General features: G+C 41.8%; 1 protein-coding gene across 1 annotated transcript in view; it reads right to left on the minus strand.

Moving 5' to 3' along the window:
• DMBT1 (deleted in malignant brain tumors 1) overlaps window positions 1-18,251 on the minus strand; it is a 624,760-nt gene that overhangs the window by 423,616 nt on the left and 182,893 nt on the right. The window contains exons 12-17 of the mRNA XM_069239169.1: window positions 18,091-18,114; window positions 17,969-18,004; window positions 13,070-13,384; window positions 9,012-9,035; window positions 8,890-8,925; window positions 1,313-1,627 (exon numbers count right to left, since the gene is read on the minus strand). Of these exons, the coding sequence (XP_069095270.1) occupies window positions 1,313-1,627; window positions 8,890-8,925; window positions 9,012-9,035; window positions 13,070-13,384; window positions 17,969-18,004; window positions 18,091-18,114 (750 nt within the window). The remainder of the gene's footprint in view (window positions 1-1,312; window positions 1,628-8,889; window positions 8,926-9,011; window positions 9,036-13,069; window positions 13,385-17,968; window positions 18,005-18,090; window positions 18,115-18,251) is intronic.

Consider the following 18,251-nt stretch of genomic DNA (forward strand, 5'->3'; position numbering starts at 1 on the left):
ATTGGCTTGCACTGCCTTGGCTACATGACGGTGATCTTCATTAAAGAACAGAGTGCACATGGATGAAGAAAAAGAGGTTTGTTACACTAGCAGGCATGCAGAAAAATATGTTTGTTAGCCAAGTTGCTGTTTCACAGTTGCTGTTGTATTTTTGTTGTTTAAACCCAAAAAAATGAAAAGTACACATAAACAAACTTTAATAGTTAAAAACAGTTGAAGTTAATTGTTTTATAAGTCATTGAGCGTCATTGACAGTTTGAACAACGTACGCCCAACAGCACATCACCTCTCACCTTGTGAAGTTAGGGCTAGACTTAGCACCCTTTTAACCATATACTTCCAACTCCAGCAGTGGACGCCATTTGGACACACACAGAGTAGGTGGGACGCAGGATTTGGCATTAAGTCAGACCCTGCGTCCACTTTTCATGGATATCCAACCCTTGATACCATGCCATTGCAAAGAAAAGTGGCCAAATAAAACAATGTTTTTGGAGCACCTTTAGTAATAAAAATACTTTTACACTATTATACAGAGGAAGTAAAACTATCCTTTAGTCAACAAAGTTTCCCCTATAGAATCAGTTGGCAGAAGGGAAAAACTAAGGCCTAACATAATATCCTTAGTTATTGTGATCTGGTTTTTCACATGAATTTATCCCCATGTCCAATGGATGCATTTGTGTACATTTGTCAATAACCACTATGCATGGCAAAATAGCATAGCACACACCCTATATGCAGTTCTGTAAAGAAAAGTATGCTATTTATTACCATTACTGAGGGAGGGGAGGGCAGCTGAGGGAGCATCATAACCCTATGAAGGCTTCACATCTTGTGTGCCATAGCCTCTCCCCACACAATAAATAGCATATTACACACTTCACATTATGTATGTGCGTGTATATATCTATATATATGTATATGTGTTTGTGTGTATAGATAGATAGATAGATAGATAGATAGATAGATAGATAGATAGATAGATAGATAGATAGATAGATAGATAGATAGACAGACAGACAGATGGTTAGAAATGTATGTTCGAAATTATGAAAAACATGAAGATTTCTCTAATTCGGTAGGCCAACTTAAACATCAAAGTCAATCTTCTTGGGGCTCTACTTTTGAATCATTTTAATATCACAGAGTTGTCTGAGCCATTCACACTTGTACAGGTAAAGACAGGTGTGGATTCTGACTGCAAATAGAAAGCAGAGTGCAGACAACATCACTATGGTGAGAAACAAATCCTCTGAAGCACTGACATCAGAGAAGCAACATCTTTGGGTCCAGAAAATGAGTAGTTTACCTGAGCAGGTGACCCCAGCGTCCTCATGGTGGCCACAGTTGTGTCGCATCCAGCCAGAGTGACTGCACTCCGACAGGGAGGACTCTGAGCCCCCGCAGTTGACATCATCCAGAAAAATGCTTCCATTGCCCTGACCAAAGTAGGCAGAGCCAGGAGCAGAAACTGCCCGTCCACAACTGAGCTCTCTGCACACAACTTCTGCATCACTTAGGTCCCACAAGTCATCGCACACTGTCCCCCAGGAGGAGTTATAGTAGACCTCAACGCGGCCGGCGCATCTGCTGCCACCATTCTGGAGTCGGATGGGAATTCGCACTGTAGAAAAAAGCACAGTGAACAGGTCATGATGCTTAGAGTTTTCCAACATACTTGGAAGCATTTGAGTCTAACTGCTTGAGTTTGTTTTCAGTGATCAATAAGTAAGTTCAGTGGTTTTATTAAAGAGGGATTCCTTAAACTAAGAATACCAGAAGGTTTACATAATATATGGATTAAACTTCTGAACTATCTTTAAATTAATGTTTCAAATGTACAAGATTTGCAACTATCTGCTACTATTTGTATTTTGTTTTTCTTTGCTAAAAATGCTATTCACTTGGGAATCGTCATTCCATGTGGTTTATTACATTCACTTTCAAATAGTAAACAAAAAATAGTTTTCAGTGAATTTGATTTTGACCTCACTTTTGTGTTGCTTTAGTTGTGCTGCTTGCTTCACTGTTGAGATTTGTACTTGATAGGAATTCCCTCATAGCAGCTTCTGAGCTCAGCACACTCTACCCAAGGGTAAGGCAAGCTTGCATTGAAGAGTCTTTCATTTGTCTTTCTGAGTTCCCACTTAAGAGTTGTCATGTAAACCCAGGAATGGTACATCTACAAGATTTAGGTTACACATCCCTCAGGGATCCTTCTTCCCAGCAGCTCCCTTTGCTGGGAGATGAAGTGGACCAGAGTGTCAGGGCAGATGTAGGACTCTTTGAATTTTAAGCACTGGAGTTAGGTTCACTGGCCACTGGAGTGAAGGTAATTCTCTACAGCTCCGTCTTCATTAGAGCTCCTAAAATCCTTCTGTCCTTTTCATCAGGATTTCAAGAACACCTATCTTAGGGCACCTTCATTACACCTTTGGTGTGCCCCTCATTCCATTCACTCATGCCCCAATAATGGAATGCTAAATGCATTCTCCAAAAGCTCTTATTATTGATCTGCCTGCCTTCATCTGCTCTAAAAGAAATTGTCTTATTGGATGGAGGGGGTTAAAACTCTTCTTAAGCAACAACCACAATGCATGTCAGGGTGAAGTACAAAAGTCCCTAAATTAACCTGTGCTCAATCCTCTTGTACCTTAGCACAAAAGCAGCCAGGCATACCTTATGCAGAACAAAAAAAGTAATAAAGTGAAAACTCAGCACAAGAAAATTGCAACACGAATTGCCAAGAATTGAGATAATTGTAATCAATAAAATAACATTAAAAGTAATTAAATACAATCAGTACAACCGGAGGTATGAATGTTTACAGCTTTTTGGGAGAAATAGTGCTAAAAATGATCAAAGCATCTACCATGAGTATCGGGGGTGCATGAATTCAGGGCAAATGCTAAAGTTCAGGCAAAGAGCAACAGCGTGCAGGTTAGATTCACAAGGTGGATTGGGTGCAGTCTTGGATTGCCTTCAAACTTAGAAGAAACTTGAAAGAAATATTCAGGATAAGGTAGAGTTCAGCAGGGCAAGGCAGCAGGCTGTGGCTGAGAAGTCTTTGTCGGGAAGTGCTGGACGAAGTTTCATTGAAGCCGGCAAGACCAAATTCCTGAGTGGGAGAAGTTAGATTCTCAGGCCGAGGAGGTCATTAAAATCAATAGGTAGTCCTTTGCCACTGAACTAGTGAGAATTTTATTTTTGGACGTGGACAACATTTTTGAACGCGAAAACCTCCAGTGAGATGAAGCAGTAGCTTAAGCGTGCCCTAACAGGCCACATATTGTTGCTCGGTTGTCAATCTGAAGAGTACTTTGCAGCTGTGGGGATGAATGTAACAGGTAAAGTTTGGCTGACCTGCTGCCAAATATGTCCTTCTCTTCAGTCTGTTCTTCTACAATGTTTTATGAAACAATTTACAAGTTCCTACATTTTAGTTTTAGGGAGAAGCTGTACCTCTTCTACCACTTCCAGACTTTTAGGGGCAGGGCACTTGCGAGTTAGCACACGCTCTAGCAGAGGCCAGTTGGGTTCAAGGTCTCTGGAGGTTGTTATGTTGCTGTAAGTCACACAGGAAGCCACACAAATAGCCCTTGCAGTCATTCTGGGAGCCCTGGATTCAAGCAGCAAAGCAGAACTCTAACACCAGGAAAGAACATCAGGGAAGCAAGGCAGGCATCAAGCACCAAGACACTTATCTGGTGAACAAAGCTGGCCTTAAGCAGTAGAGTATTGTTCTCGGGGTTGTGGCAGCCCTTCTGAAGACTTCCATAGGTCAAGAAGTGTATTGTGCAGCAGTTCTGAGAGTCCAATATTTATAAGGGGTACCAGCCAATGGAGTGGTTGAATCTTCCCAGTTAACCCTAAATCTGGTACTGAAAAGTTATTCCCTTCCCCTGCCAAGCATCTAGGAAGTCTGAGGTGAAAAAAAGCTATTGTCAGCTTAATTTCTATGTGTGCTGCAGTCATCCCTTTGCTGTGTAAGTGGGCAGGGACAGGTCAGTCCCATGTTATTGTGTAGTCACCTATTGTCTAACTGTCAGGGGGGAATACACAAACCCCATCAGCTAAACTATTCATAGTCATATGACCCAGGACACCTACAGCGGGACAGGGTTAGTACGAGCAAATGCCAACTCTATAAAGGTGCTATTTTCAGAATTGTGACTTAGAATCTGGCATTAACATTCAAGCAAATTTTAAAATACAATCTATATAAATCCAAATATGGTATGTCTACCTGTACACAATAAAATGTTAACACTTACTAAATGTAATATGGAAACAAATTTAATACTATGCAAGAGGTAAGTCTTACCGTAGTAAAAAACAAATGTAGTAGTTCTTCACTAACAGGACATGTAAAGCTTAAAATACATGTCCTGCCTTTTAATAAATTGTACTCTACCCTATGGGCTGTTTAGAACCTAACTTTTGTGTGAGATACGTATTAAATATGAAGGTTTAGACCAAGGAAAATGTTTATTCTGCTAGGTGAAACTGGCAGTTTGAAACTAGACTACAGTCTACAATGGTAGGCCTGAGACATGTTTTAATGGCTGCTGTAGTAGGTGACACAAGGTATGCTGTAGGTCTGCTAGTAGTATTTCAATTTCAGAGCCTGGGAAGATGCACTACAATACACTAGGAGCTTATGAGTAAATGAAATGTGCCAATCAGGTGTTAGCCACTTTTACCATGCTTTAGGGAGGCAGCACAAACACTTTAGCACTGGGTAGAGGTAAAGTGCACAGAGTTCTAATACCAATAAAGAAATTCAAAACAGGAGGGGGAAGACAAATGGTTTGGAGGTGACCCTGCAGAGATTGCCAAGTCCTTCATGCTCCAACCTTAAGGCGTCTTCGTGGATCGATAGAAACCACAACAGAGAATTTGAACCAAAGGGGGGTATGCAAAGCATTTAGACTACATCTGTTGTTTCTCCTTTGCTCTGTATGTGGTAGCTAGATCAGGTTCTGCCCTTTGGTCTTCAGAGGTTATTGGTAACAACTCAGTGCTAATGTCTTCCTTCTCCATCACCTAATTAGGAAACTACCAGAGTTCAAAGCTGTTAAGTGTGGACATTAATGAGGTTCTAAGGTCTGACAGGAAAGAGAAAGGACATATGGCAGCAGCATAACATTTTGCAATATAATTCGCATTGCGAATGGTGGAGAGGTATGGACTCCTACTTCTTTACTTGTTGAAAGTTTATTTAGCCATTGTGTACTTCAAATATCGGGATTATGTATGTAGTGCTTTCTGACTGGAAATTTTGCGTAATAACAGGCTATATACAGAGGTGTCGTCAAAGCTAAGCAGGAGACTAATTATCATTTTTTCATGCATTGTAAGACATAACACTCATGGGCTGCCTAGAAGTCATGTCAAAGTACCTGAGGAGCCTTAAGCAGAAACCTGCATTGAGATCATCGAATGCTTTAAATTCAAAAGACAAGAAAATTCATGCACTGTGCAACGTGATCACTTCATACCTTTAGTTTTAAAAGCATATTAAATGATAAAGCTCCAATCTAAGTGTAAAGAAATGGCTCCCTGTTGCAGTTACCCCCCACTTTTTGCCTGATACTGATGCTGACTTGACTGAGAAGTGTGCTGGGACCCTGCTAACCAGGCCCCAGCACCAGTGTTCTTTCACCTAAAATGTACCATTGTTTCCACAATTGGCACAACCCTGGCACCTAGGTAAGTCCCTTGTAACTGGTACCCCTGGTACCAAGGGCCCTGATGCCAGGGAAGGTCTCTAAGGGCTGTAGCATGTCTTATGCCACCCTAGGGACCCCTCACTCAGCACAGACACACTGCTTGCCAGCTTGTGTGTGCTGATGGGGAGAAAATGACTAAGTCGACATGGCACTCCCCTCAGGGTGCCATGCCAACCTCCCACTGCCTGTGGCATAGGTAAGTCACCCCTCTAGTAGGCCTTACAGCCCTAAGGCAGGGTGCACTATACCACAGGTGAGGGCATATGTGCATGAGCACTATGCCCCTACAGTGTCTAAGCAAAACCTTAGACATTGTAAGTGCAGGGTAGCCATAAGAGTATATGGGCTGGGAGTCTGTCACAAACGAACTCCACAGCTCCATAATGGCTACACTGAATACTGGGAAGTTTAGTATCAAACTTCTCAGAATAATAAACCCACACTGATGCCAGTGTTGGATTTATTAAAAAATGCACACAGAGGGCATCTTAGAGATACCCCCTGTATTTTACCCAATTGTTCAGTGCAGGACTGACTGGTCTGTGCCAGCCTGCTGCTAAGAGACGAGTGTCTGACCTCATGCGGTGAGAGCCTTTGTGCTCTCTGAGGACAGAAACAAAGCCTGCTCTGGGTGGAGGTGCTTCACACCTCCCCCCTGCAGGAACTGTAACACCTAGCAGTGAGCTTCAAAGGCTCAAGCTTCGTGTTACAATGCCCCAGGGCACTCCAGCTAGTGGAGATGCCCGCCTCCTGGACCCAGCCCCCACTTTTGGCGGCAAGTCCAGGAGAGATAATGAGAAAAACAAGGAGGAGTCACTGGCCAGTCAGGACAGCCCCTAAGGTGTCCTGAGCTGAGGTGCCTCTGACTTTTAGAAATCCTCCATCTTGAAGAAGGAGGATTCCCCCAATAGGGATAGGAATGTGACCCCCCCCCTTGGGAGGAGGCACAAAGAGGGTGTACCCACCCTCAGGGCTAGTAGCCATTGGCTACTAACCCCCCAGACCTAAACACGCCCTTAAATTTAGTACTTAAGGGCTTCCCTGAACCAAAGAATTTAGATTCCTGCAACAACAAGAAGAAGGACTGCCTAGCTGAAAACCCCTGCAGAGGAAGACCAGAAGACAACAACTGCCTTGGCTCCAGAAACTCACCGGCCTGTCTCCTGCCTTCCAAAGAACTCTGCTCCAGCGACGCCTTCCAAAGGGACCAGCGACCTCTGAATCCTCTGAGGACTGCCCTGCTTCGCCGACGACAAGAAACTCCAGAGGACAGCGGACCTGCTCCAAAAAGACTGCAACTTTATCCAAAGGAACAGCTTTAAAGAACCCTGCAATCTCCCCGCAAGAAGCGTGAGACTTGCAACACTGCACCCGGCGACCCCGACTCGGCTGGTGGAGAACCAACACCTCAGGGAGGACCCCCGGACTACTCTACGACTGTGAGTACCAAAACCTGTCCCCCCTGAACCCCCACAGCGCCGCCTGCAGAGGGAATCCCGAGGCTTCCCCTGACCGCGACTCTCTGAAACCTAAGTCCCGACACCTGGAAAAGACCCTGCACCCGCAGCCCCCAGGACCTGAAGGACCGGACTTTCACTGCAGAAGTGACCCCCAGGAGTCCCTCTCCCGTGCCCAAGTGGAGGTTTCCCCGAGGAAGCCCCCCCTTACCTGCCTGCAGCGCTGAAGAGATCCCTTGATCTCTCATTGACTTCCATTGCGAACCCGACGCTTGTTCTAACACTGCACCCGGCCGCCCCCGCGCCGCTGAGGGTGAAATTTCTGTGTGGGCTTGTGTCCCCCCCGGTGCCCTACAAAACCCCCCTGGTCTGCCCTCCGAAGACGCGGGTACTTACCTGCTGGCAGACTGGAACCGGGGCACCCCCTCCTCTCCATTTAAGCCTATGCGTTTTGGGCACCACTTTGAACTCTGCACCTGACCGGCCCTGAGCTGCTGGTGTGGTAACTTTGGGGTTGCTCTGAACCCCCAACGGTGGGCTACCTTGGACCAAGAACTGAACCCTGTAAGTGTCTTACTTACCTGGTAAAACTAACAAAAACTTACCTCCCCCAGGAACTGTGAAAATTGCACTGTGTCCACTTTTAAAATAGCTATTTGTGAATAACTTGAAAAATATACATGCAATTGAAATGATTCAAAGTTCCTAATGTACTTACCTGCAATACCTTTCAAACAAGATATTACATGTTAAATTTGAACCTGTGGTTCTTAAAATAAACTAAGGAAAGATATTTTTCTATACAAAACCTATTGGCTGGATTTGTCTCTGAGTGTGTGTACCTCATTTATTGTCTATGTGTATGTACAACAAAAGCTTAACACTACTCCTTGGATAAGCCTACTGCTCGACCACACTACCACAAAATAGAGCATTAGTATTATCTCTTTTTGCCACTATCTTACCTCTAAGGGGAACCCTTGGACTCTGTGCATGCTATTCCTTACTTTGAAATAGCACATACAGAGCCAACTTCCTACACTAAGGAATTATGAAGAATTAGAAAAGCAGGGGAAACAAATAAAAAATGCCTGGATCAGATAAAAGTACTTATATTGGACAATGAGTGGGAGAGGTAATCCCCGTGGCTTGACTTGTGTCTCTTTCACGAAAATAATGGGATTCCAGTGATGTGCTGAGGACAGCATGAGAAGCTTCTTTTCTTAAACACAAATACTAATAATGAAGGTTTCTGTGTTTTTCAAATGAGACCTTTGCCACCTAGGCATGCATTAATTTAACATTTAAACACCAGGGTAGGCCTGCTTTGAAAAACTGTTTTGAAAAATGTAATTTGTTTTTGGCAAGCAATAGATTAGGATATTCAAGGATTGTCATGTTACCAGTCACCATTGTAATACTAACATATCTATTAGGAATTCACAGGTTATAGTAGGGGCTTACACCCGACCTACCTCATATTGTCTGAATACAGAATCCCAAAACCAGAAAAGTCTGGAGTGATGTATTTACTCGTAAAGATACCTTAATGGATGTGTTGCTGTTATGACTTCACAAGTGAAATTACAGACCGAAACATTGATATTGCATTGGTATTAGGTGAAAATGTAAGACACCAGCATCTTTTAAGCACATTTCCACATTGTAAACACTTATGTTAACACAAAATGTCCTACCTGTGGGATATGTACTTCTAGAAACATGGGTTGTAGCTGGGAAAGAAGAGAAAAGAACATTGTGTAAGTGCTCAAGATGGCTCATGCAGACCACACAGCAGTGACTGAACTGTAGCTCATACCTGTTGTTGATGTTGGGATGGCATCTACAAGAAAGGAAAACTCAGAATTAGCACTCTTTATAACTGAACCGTAGGGACTCCAGATAAATTATGTCATATGATTTGAGCCTTTCACCTCTAGGAGCAAAGTTCTAATCTAGACTCTGTTAGTGAATGTTGTGGAAATAGAAGTGTGAATAGGGATATCAGCCTGCAGGGAAGACCCATTATTTTGGGAAGAGGGGCTCTGCCTCCCCTCAGTTTTGCAAAAAATGATGAGTGTCTGGGAAGCTGAGCAAAGGTCAGCCTAACAAACACCCTCTATATCAGGGTCTAGCAGCCAGGGACTTTACATGTGCTACATGCGCCGGCATCTGGCAACCTGAACGCAGCTTTGACCAGCTGAAGATTTCCCAAATCCAAGGGCGTGACATCATCAGCAATTTATCTTGTAGCAGAAAAAGTATATTTATGTTTAGATTTACCATAGTTATGTAGACCTGAATTTTAAAATGGCTACTGTATTTTCCCATCTTGCTTTGTGACACATAAAGGTTTTATTTCTGGGTGTAGCTGGAGTCATAATTAATTAACATAATGGTCTGTTTCCTTTCTTTCCCACGTGAAAAAATGTTTTCTTTTCTTTGTGATAATCATGGTACGTTTGTAATCAATAGCCCATTCAGGAGACACTTGCAGGGTACAGACTGCCTCTGAGTCCTATACAGTACATGTATTTGGCAGATTACCCCAACAGCACATGTCCTTTAGTCATGTGAAGCAGGTGTTGACTGCTGAGCCTGACATATGTCATCACACAGTACCCTGTTAATGTAGGTTATCTACTCAGAGCCTGTAGGTAAATGGCCTATGGCCAGACATTGCACCACATTTTTAAAGACTTCTGACCCTAGCTGTACATGACATTGAGCCATGCAACGTAGGGTGGTCCACAGGTCCTGGCCTCTGTCCTGGTCCTGCAGTCCACTGTCTTCAGCTGTCTGATTCCTGCTACATATATGCCGTGCATGGGGGGTTGGGCTTTAGAACCAGTGTGCTGGCTTTGCCTACAACTGAACCAACACAGATTGGCCCTCCTGCCGCTCCATACAATCTAAAGCCTTGTGCAGTTGGTTGGGTAAAAGGACCCAGCCTACATCAAGCTCCTGCACACAACCAACAAAATATATTTGTTTTACATTTTTTTTTTTTTTATGGTTCTTGCTTTTGAAATGAACCGTTTTATGTTTAATTTCCTTTTCTTTTTCAAAAACTGTTTTTTAATATTTGTTTTTACATTTCTTTAATTTCCTCATTTGTAAAAACCTTTAGTAAAAACCCTTCTGACATTTTTAATATGCACCTACATTGCTAGGGAGTGCCCTTTTTTGTTCATTTCTCCAAACATGATTTTATTAAACCAGTTACAGATCACTGACAAAAACTGGAGACACCAATCATTGTCCTCTTTGACTTGTAATTGCACATCATGTGGCAGGATCTTTTCTTACTCCTCCTCATCCCTCTTCTAGCCTCGCATATGACCAAGAGTGCTTCTTTGGATGCAATCCCTAATTTATTTTATGATTCACTTGTTGAGAATGAACACACTCTTGAATGAATGCCATGTAGCAATTGGTCACATAGAGTGCATGAGACTCTAAATGCATTGCCCTTCTTTTCGCAAATCGGATGTGTGGTAATCTTCCACACCAAAACTCTCGCATTTTTTTTGATGAGTAGTGGACCTTATGACAGATTGTTAAAGAAATGAGTCTGTATGCCTGTTTTTCTGAATGGACAAAAGAAAAATTATGTACTCCAAAGTATTGGTTCCTTATCTCTGGATCCTATGGGATTAGTTTGCATGTGGAATGCATTGTTTAACTAATAAGAAGGATCCCTTCTTGTATTTTTTGGTGGCATTATTGTTTCCACAGGGTGGTTGGCTTATTTTACAGATAGTGTGAATTGTTTAACCAATCGAATGGCTCCTTTCATTTTCTGTGTTTTTTGTGATGCAAATCCTTGCAACTCACAGAAACACAATACCACAGTGCTGTGGCAGTCTCACCCAATACTTCAGTGCTGTGGCAGTCTTACACAATTATTATATTGTAAGACCTTTTTGCTGATAGGAACATATAAAACAACTCATTGGCATTTCCTGGCTAATTTGGAGGATTTGTAAATCCAGGAATACCATTAGAAAGATTTCAGGTTTCTGTGACTGGAATATGCCACTCTCAAGTAGTTCTTGTACATTTATTGCTAATCACTACACTACTTCCTACTGGAGAACCACAACAGAGACCATCTACTATTTGTTTTCATCTTCTTCCTTTTTAGGGGACATAAACATTTTACCAACTTCAGCTATGGATTCTGGGGAGAATGAACAGGGCACAGAGCAAATCCAGAAGAAGCTGCTCTGGATACCAGGGAAGATCAGACCACAGAGATTAGGTCTCCATCGGCGTCTATCATTGTAACTGTAATTTTAGATGTTTCATGTGGCAATAATCTAACACCCATCCTGGAGAGAAAAAGTTATCTTCAAAATATGTCACATGTACATTACTTTACAAGAGACGCAGCCCAGGAAGATATGGGAAATTCTCAGTGGAACATCACTGACGCACTAGCATTTTATTGCCTGAGGTTACAAGTGATTTATTGTAGCCAAACAAAATAGACTACTAAGAGGTTGCATTTGCATCTGCCATTACATTACAGAAAGCCATCTCTCTTTCCAGCACATTACCATAAGACATCCTACAGCAGAAAGAGGGTGAAGGTCATCTATGCTTCACCGCCATTGGGTTGCACTGCCTTGGCTACATGACGGTGAGCTTCATTAAAGAAAAGAGTGCACATGGATGAAGAAAAAGAGGTTTGTTACACTAGCAGGCATGCAGAAAAATATGTTTGTTAGCCAAGTTGCTGTTTCACAGTTGCTGTTGTATTTTTGTTGTTTAAACCCCAAAAAATGAAAAGTACACATAAACAAACTTTAATAGTTAAAAACAGTTGAAGTTAATTGTTTTATAAGTCATTGAGCGTCATTGACAGTTTGAACAACGTACGCCCAACAGCACATCACATCTCACCTTGTGAAGTTAGGGCTAGACTTAGCACCCTTTTAACCATATACTTCCAACTCCAGCAGTGGACGCCATTTGGACACACACAGAGTAGGTGGGACGCAGGACTTGGCATTAAGTCAGACTCTGCGTCCACTTTTCATGGATATCCAACCCTTGCTACCATGCCATTGCAAAGAAAAGTGGCCAAATAAAACAATGTTTTTTGGAGCACCTTTAGTGATAAAAATACTTTTACACTATTATACAGAGGAAGTAAAACTATCCTTTAGTCATCAAAGTTTCCCCTATAGAATCAGTTGGCAGAAGGGAAAAACTAAGGCCTAACATAATATCCTTAGTTATTGTGATCTGGTTTTTCACATGAATTTATCCCCATGTCCAATGGATGCATTTGTGTACATTTGTCAATAACTACTATGCATGGCAAAATAGCATAGCACACACCCTATATGCAGTTCTGTAAAGAAAAGTATGCTATTTATTACCATTACTGAGGGAGGGGAGGGCAGCTGAGGGAGCATCATAACCCTATGAAGGCTTCACATCTTGTGTGCCATAGCCTCTCCCCACACAATAAATAGCATATTACACACTTCACATTATGTATGTGCGTGTATATATCTATATATATGTATATGTGTTTGTGTGTATAGATAGATAGATAGATAGATAGACAGACAGACAGATGGTAAGAAATGTATGTTCGAAATTATGAAAAAACATGAAGATTTCTCTAATTCAGTAGGCCAACTTAAACATCAAAGTCAATCTTCTTGGGGCTCTACTTTTGAATCATTTTAATATCACAGAGTTGTCTGAGCCATTCACGGTTGTACAGGTAAAGACAGGTGTGGATTCTGACTGCAAATAGAAAGCAGAGTGCAGACAACATCACTATGGTGAGAAACAAATCCTCTGAAGCACTGACATCAGAGAAGCAACATCTTTGGGTCCAGAAAATGAGTAGTTTACCTGAGCAGGTGACCCCAGCGTCCTCATGGTGGCCACAGTTGTGTCGCATCCAGCCAGAGTGACTGCACTCCGACAGGGAGGACTCTGAGCCCCCGCAGTTGACATCATCCATAAAAATGCTTCCATTGCCCTGACCAAAGTAGGCATAGCCAGGAGCAGAAACTGCCCGTCCACAACTGAGCTCTCTGCACACAACTTCTGCATCACTTAGGTCCCACAAGTCATCGCACACTGTCCCCCAGGAGGAGTTAAAGTAGACCTCAACGCGGCCGGCGCATCTGCTGCCACCATTCTGGAGTCGGATGGGAATTCGCACTGTAGAAAAAAGCACAGTGAACAGGTCATGATGCTTAGAGTTTTCCAACATACTTGGAAGCATTTGAGTCTAACTGCTTGACTTTGTTTTCAGTGATCAATCAGTAAGTTCAGTGGTTTTATTAAAGAGGGATTCCTTAAACTAAGAATACCAGAAGGTTTACATAATATATGGATTAAACTTCTGAACTATCTTTAAATTAATGTTTCAAATGTACAAGATTTGCAACTATCTGCTACTATTTGTATTTTGTTTTTCTTTGCTAAAAATGCTATTCACTTGGGAATCATCATTCCATGTGGTTTATTACATTCACTTTCAAATAGTAAACAAAAAATAGTTTTCAGTGAATTTGATTTTGACCTCACTTTTGTGTTGTTTTAGTTGTGCTGCTTGCTTCACTGTTGAGATTTGTACTTGATAGGAATTCCCTCATAGCAGCTTCTGAGCTCAGCCCACTCTACCCGAGGGTAAGGCAAGCTTGCATTGAAGAGTCTTTCATTTGTCTTTCTGAGTTCCCACTTAAGAGTTGTCATGTAAACCCAGGAATGGTACATCTACAAGCTTTAGGTTACACATCCCTCAGGGATCCTTCTTCCCAGCAGCTCCCTTTGCTGGGAGATGAAGTGGACCAGAGTGTCAGGGCAGATGTAGGACTGTTTGAATTTTAAGCACTGGAGTTAGGTTCACTGGCCACCGGAGTGAAGGTAATTCTCTACAGCTCCGTCTTCATTAGAGCTCCTAAAATCCTTCTGTCCTTTTCATCAGGATTTCAAGAACACCTATCTTAAGGCACCTCCATTACACCTTTGGTGTGCCCCTCATTCCATTCACTCATGCCCCAATAATGGAATGCTAAATGCATTCTCCAAAAGCTCTTATTATTGATCTGCCTGCCTTCATCTGCTCTAAAAGAAATTGTCTTATTGGATGGAGGGGGTTAAAACTCTTCTTAAGCAACAACCACAATGCATGTCAGGGTGAAGTACAAAAGTCCCTAAATTAACCTGTGCTCAATCCTCTTGTACCTTAGCACAAAAGCAGCCAGGCTTACCTTATGCAGAACAAAAAAAGTAATACAGTGAAAACTCAGCACAAGAAAATTGCAAAACGAATTGCCAAGAATTGAGATAATTGTAATTAATAAAATGACATTAAAAGTAATTAAATACAATCAGTACAACCGGAGGTATGAATGTTTACAGCTTTTTGGGAGAAATAGTGCTAAAAATGATCAAAGCATCTACCATGAGTATCGGGGGTGCATGAATTCAGGGCAAATGCTAAAGTTCAGGCAAAGAGCAACAGCGTGCAGGTTAGATTCACAAGGTGGATTGGGTGCAGTCTTGGATTGCCTTCAAACTTAGAAGAAACTTGAAAGAAATATTCAGGATAAGGTAGAGTTTAGCAGGGCAAGGCAGCAGGCTGTGGCTGAGAAGTCTTTGTCGGGAAGTGCTGGCCGATGTTTCATTGAAGCCGGCAAAACCAAATTCCTGAGTGGGAGAAGTTAGATTTTCAGGCCGAGGAGGTCATTAAAATCAATAGGTAGTCCTTTGACACTGAACTAGTGAGAATTTTATTTTTGGACGTGGATAACATTTTTGAATGCGAAAACCTCCAGTGAGATGAAGCAGTAGCTTAAGCGTGCCCTAACAGGCCACATATTGTTGCTCGGTTGTCAATCTGAAGAGTACTTTGCAGCTGTGGGGATGAATGTAACAGGTAAAGTTTGGCTGACCTGCTGCCAAGTATGTCCTTCTCTTCAGTCTGTTCTTCTACAATTTTTTATGAAACAATTTACAAGTTCCTACATTTTAGTTTTAGGGAGAAGCTGTACCTCTTCTACCACTTCCAGACTTTTAGGGGCAGGGCACTTGTGAGTTAGCACACGCTCTAGCAGAGGCCAGTTGGGTTCAAGGTCTCTGGAGGTTGTTATGTTGCTGTAAGTCACACAGGAAGCCACACAAATAGCCCTTGCAGTCATTCTGGGAGACCTGGATTCAAGCAGCAAAGCAGAACTCTAACACCAGGAAAGAACATCAGGGAAGCAAGGCAGGCATCAAGCACCAAGACACTTATCTGGTGAACAAAGCTGGCCTTAAGCAGTAGAGTATTGTTCTTGGGGTTGTGGCAGCCCTTCTGAAGACTTCCATAGGTCAAGAAGTGTATTGTGCAGCAGTTCTGAGAGTCCAATATTTATAAGGGGTACCAGCCAATGGAGTGGTTGAATCTTCCCAGTTAACCCTAAATCTGGTACTGAAAAGTTATTCCATTCCCCTGCCAAGCATCTAGGAAGTCTGAGGTGAAAAAAAGCTATTGTCAGCTTAATTTCTATGTGTGCTGCAGTCATCCCTTTGCTGTGTAAGTGGGCAGGGACAGGTCAGTCCCATGTTATTGTGTAGTCACCTATTGTCTAACTGTCAGGGGGGAATACACAAACCCCATCAGCTAAACTGTTCATAGTCATATGACCCAGGACACCTACAGCGGGACAGGGTTAGTACGAGCAAATGCCAACTCTATAAAGGTGCTATTTTCAGAATTGTGACTTAGAATCTGGCATTAACATTCAATCAAATTTTAAAATACAATCTATATAAATCCAAATATGGTATGTCTACCTGTACACAATAAAATGTTAACACTTACTAAATGTAATATGGAAACAAATTTAATACTATGCAAGAGGTAAGTCTTACCGTAGTAAAAAACAAATGTAGGAGTTCTTCACTAACAGGACATGTAAAGCTTAAAATACATGTCCTGCCTTTTAATAAATTGTACTCTACCCTATGGGCTGTTTAGAACCTAACTTTTGTGTGAGATACGTATTAAATATGAAGGTTTAGACCAAGGAAAATTTTTATTCTGCTAGGTGAAACTGGCAGTTTGAAACTAGACTACAGTCTACAATGGTAGGCCTGAGACATGTTTTAATGGCTGCTGTAGTAGGTGACACAAGGTATGCTGTAGGTCTGCTAGTAGTATTTGAATTACAGAGCCTGGGAAGATGCACTACAATACACTAGGAGCTTATGAGTAAATGAAATGTGCCAATCAGGTGTTAGCCACTTTTACCATGCTATAGGGAGGCAGCACAAACACTTTAGCACTGGGTAGAGGTAAAGTGCACAGAGTTCTAATACCAATAAAGAAATTCAAAACAGGAGGGGGAAGACAAATGGTTTGGAGGTGACCCTGCAGAGATTGCCAAGTCCTTCATGCTCCAACCTTAAGGCGTCTTCGTGGATCGCTAGAAACCACAACAGAGAATTTGAACCAAAAGAGTGTATGCAAAGCATTTAGACTACATCTGTTGTTTCTCCTTTGCTCTGTATGTGGTAGCTAGATCAGGTTCTGCCCTTTGGTCTTCAGAGGTTATTGGTAACAACTCAGTGCTAATGTCTTCCTTCTCCATCACCTAATTAGGAAACTACCAGAGTTCAAAGCTGTTAAGTGTGGACATTAATGAGGTTCTAAGGTCTGACAGGAAAGAGAAAGGACATATGGCAGCAGCATAACATTTTGCAATATAATTCGCATTGCAAATGGTGGAGAGGTATGGACTCCTACTTCTTTACTTGTTGAAAGTTTATTTAGCCATTGTGTACTTCAAATATCGGGATTATGTATGTAGTGCTTTCTGACTGGAAATTTTGCGTAATAACAGGCTATATACAGAGGTGTCGTCAAAGCTAAGCAGGAGACTAATTATCATTTTTTCATGCATTGTAAGACATATCTTTTGGAATAACACTCATGGGCTGCCTAGAAGTCATGTCAAAGTACCTGAGGAGCCTTAAGCAGAAACCTGCATTGAGATCATCGAATGCTTTAAATTCAAAAGACAAGAAAATTCATGCACTGTGCAACGTGTTCACTTCATACCTTTAGTTTTAAAAGCATATTAAATGATAAAGCTCCAATCTAAGGAATTATGTAGAATTAGAAAAGCAGGGGAAACAAATAAAAAATGCCTGGATCAGATAAAAGTACTTATATTGGACAATGAGTGGGAGAGGTAATCCCCGTGGCTTGACTTGTGTCTCTTTCACGAAAATAATGGGATTCCAGTGATGTACTGAGGACAGCATGAGCAGCTTCTTTTCTTAAACACAAATACAAGTAATGAAGGTTTCTGTGTTTTTCAAATGAGACCTTTGCCACCGAGGCATGCATTAATTTAACATTTAAACATCAGGGTAGGCCTGCTTTGAAAAACTGTTTTGAAAAATGTAATTTGTTTTTGGCCAGCAATAGATTAGGATATTCAAGGATTGTCATGTTACCAGTCACCATTGTAATACTAACATATCTATTAGGAATTCACAGGTTATAGTAGGGGCTTACACCCGACCTACCTCATATTGTCTGAATACAGAATCCCAAAACCAGAAAAGTCTGGAGTGATGTATTTACTCGTAAAGATACCTTAATGGATGTGTTGCTGTTATGACTTCACAAGTGAAATTACAGACCGAAACATTGATATTGCATTGGTATTAGGTGAAAATGTAAGACACCAGCATCTTTTAAGCACATTTCCACATTGTAAACACTTATGTTAACACAAAATGTCCTACCTGTGGGATATGTACTTCTAGAAACATGGGTTGTAGCTGGGAAAGAAGAGAAAAGAACATTGTGTAAGTGCTCAAGATGGCTCATGCAGACCACACAGCAGTGACTGAACTGTAGCTCATACCTGTTGTTGATGTTGGGATGGCATCTACAAGAAAGGAAAACTCAGAATTAGCACTCTTTATAACTGAACCGTAGGGACTCCAGATAAATTATGTCATATGATTTGAGCCTTTCACCTCTAGGAGCAAAGTTGTATTCTAGACTCTGTTAGTGAATGTTGTG

This window comes from Pleurodeles waltl, chromosome 6 (assembly GCF_031143425.1).
Source record: "Pleurodeles waltl isolate 20211129_DDA chromosome 6, aPleWal1.hap1.20221129, whole genome shotgun sequence".
In the NCBI taxonomy this organism is placed as follows: domain Eukaryota; kingdom Metazoa; phylum Chordata; class Amphibia; order Caudata; family Salamandridae; genus Pleurodeles; species Pleurodeles waltl.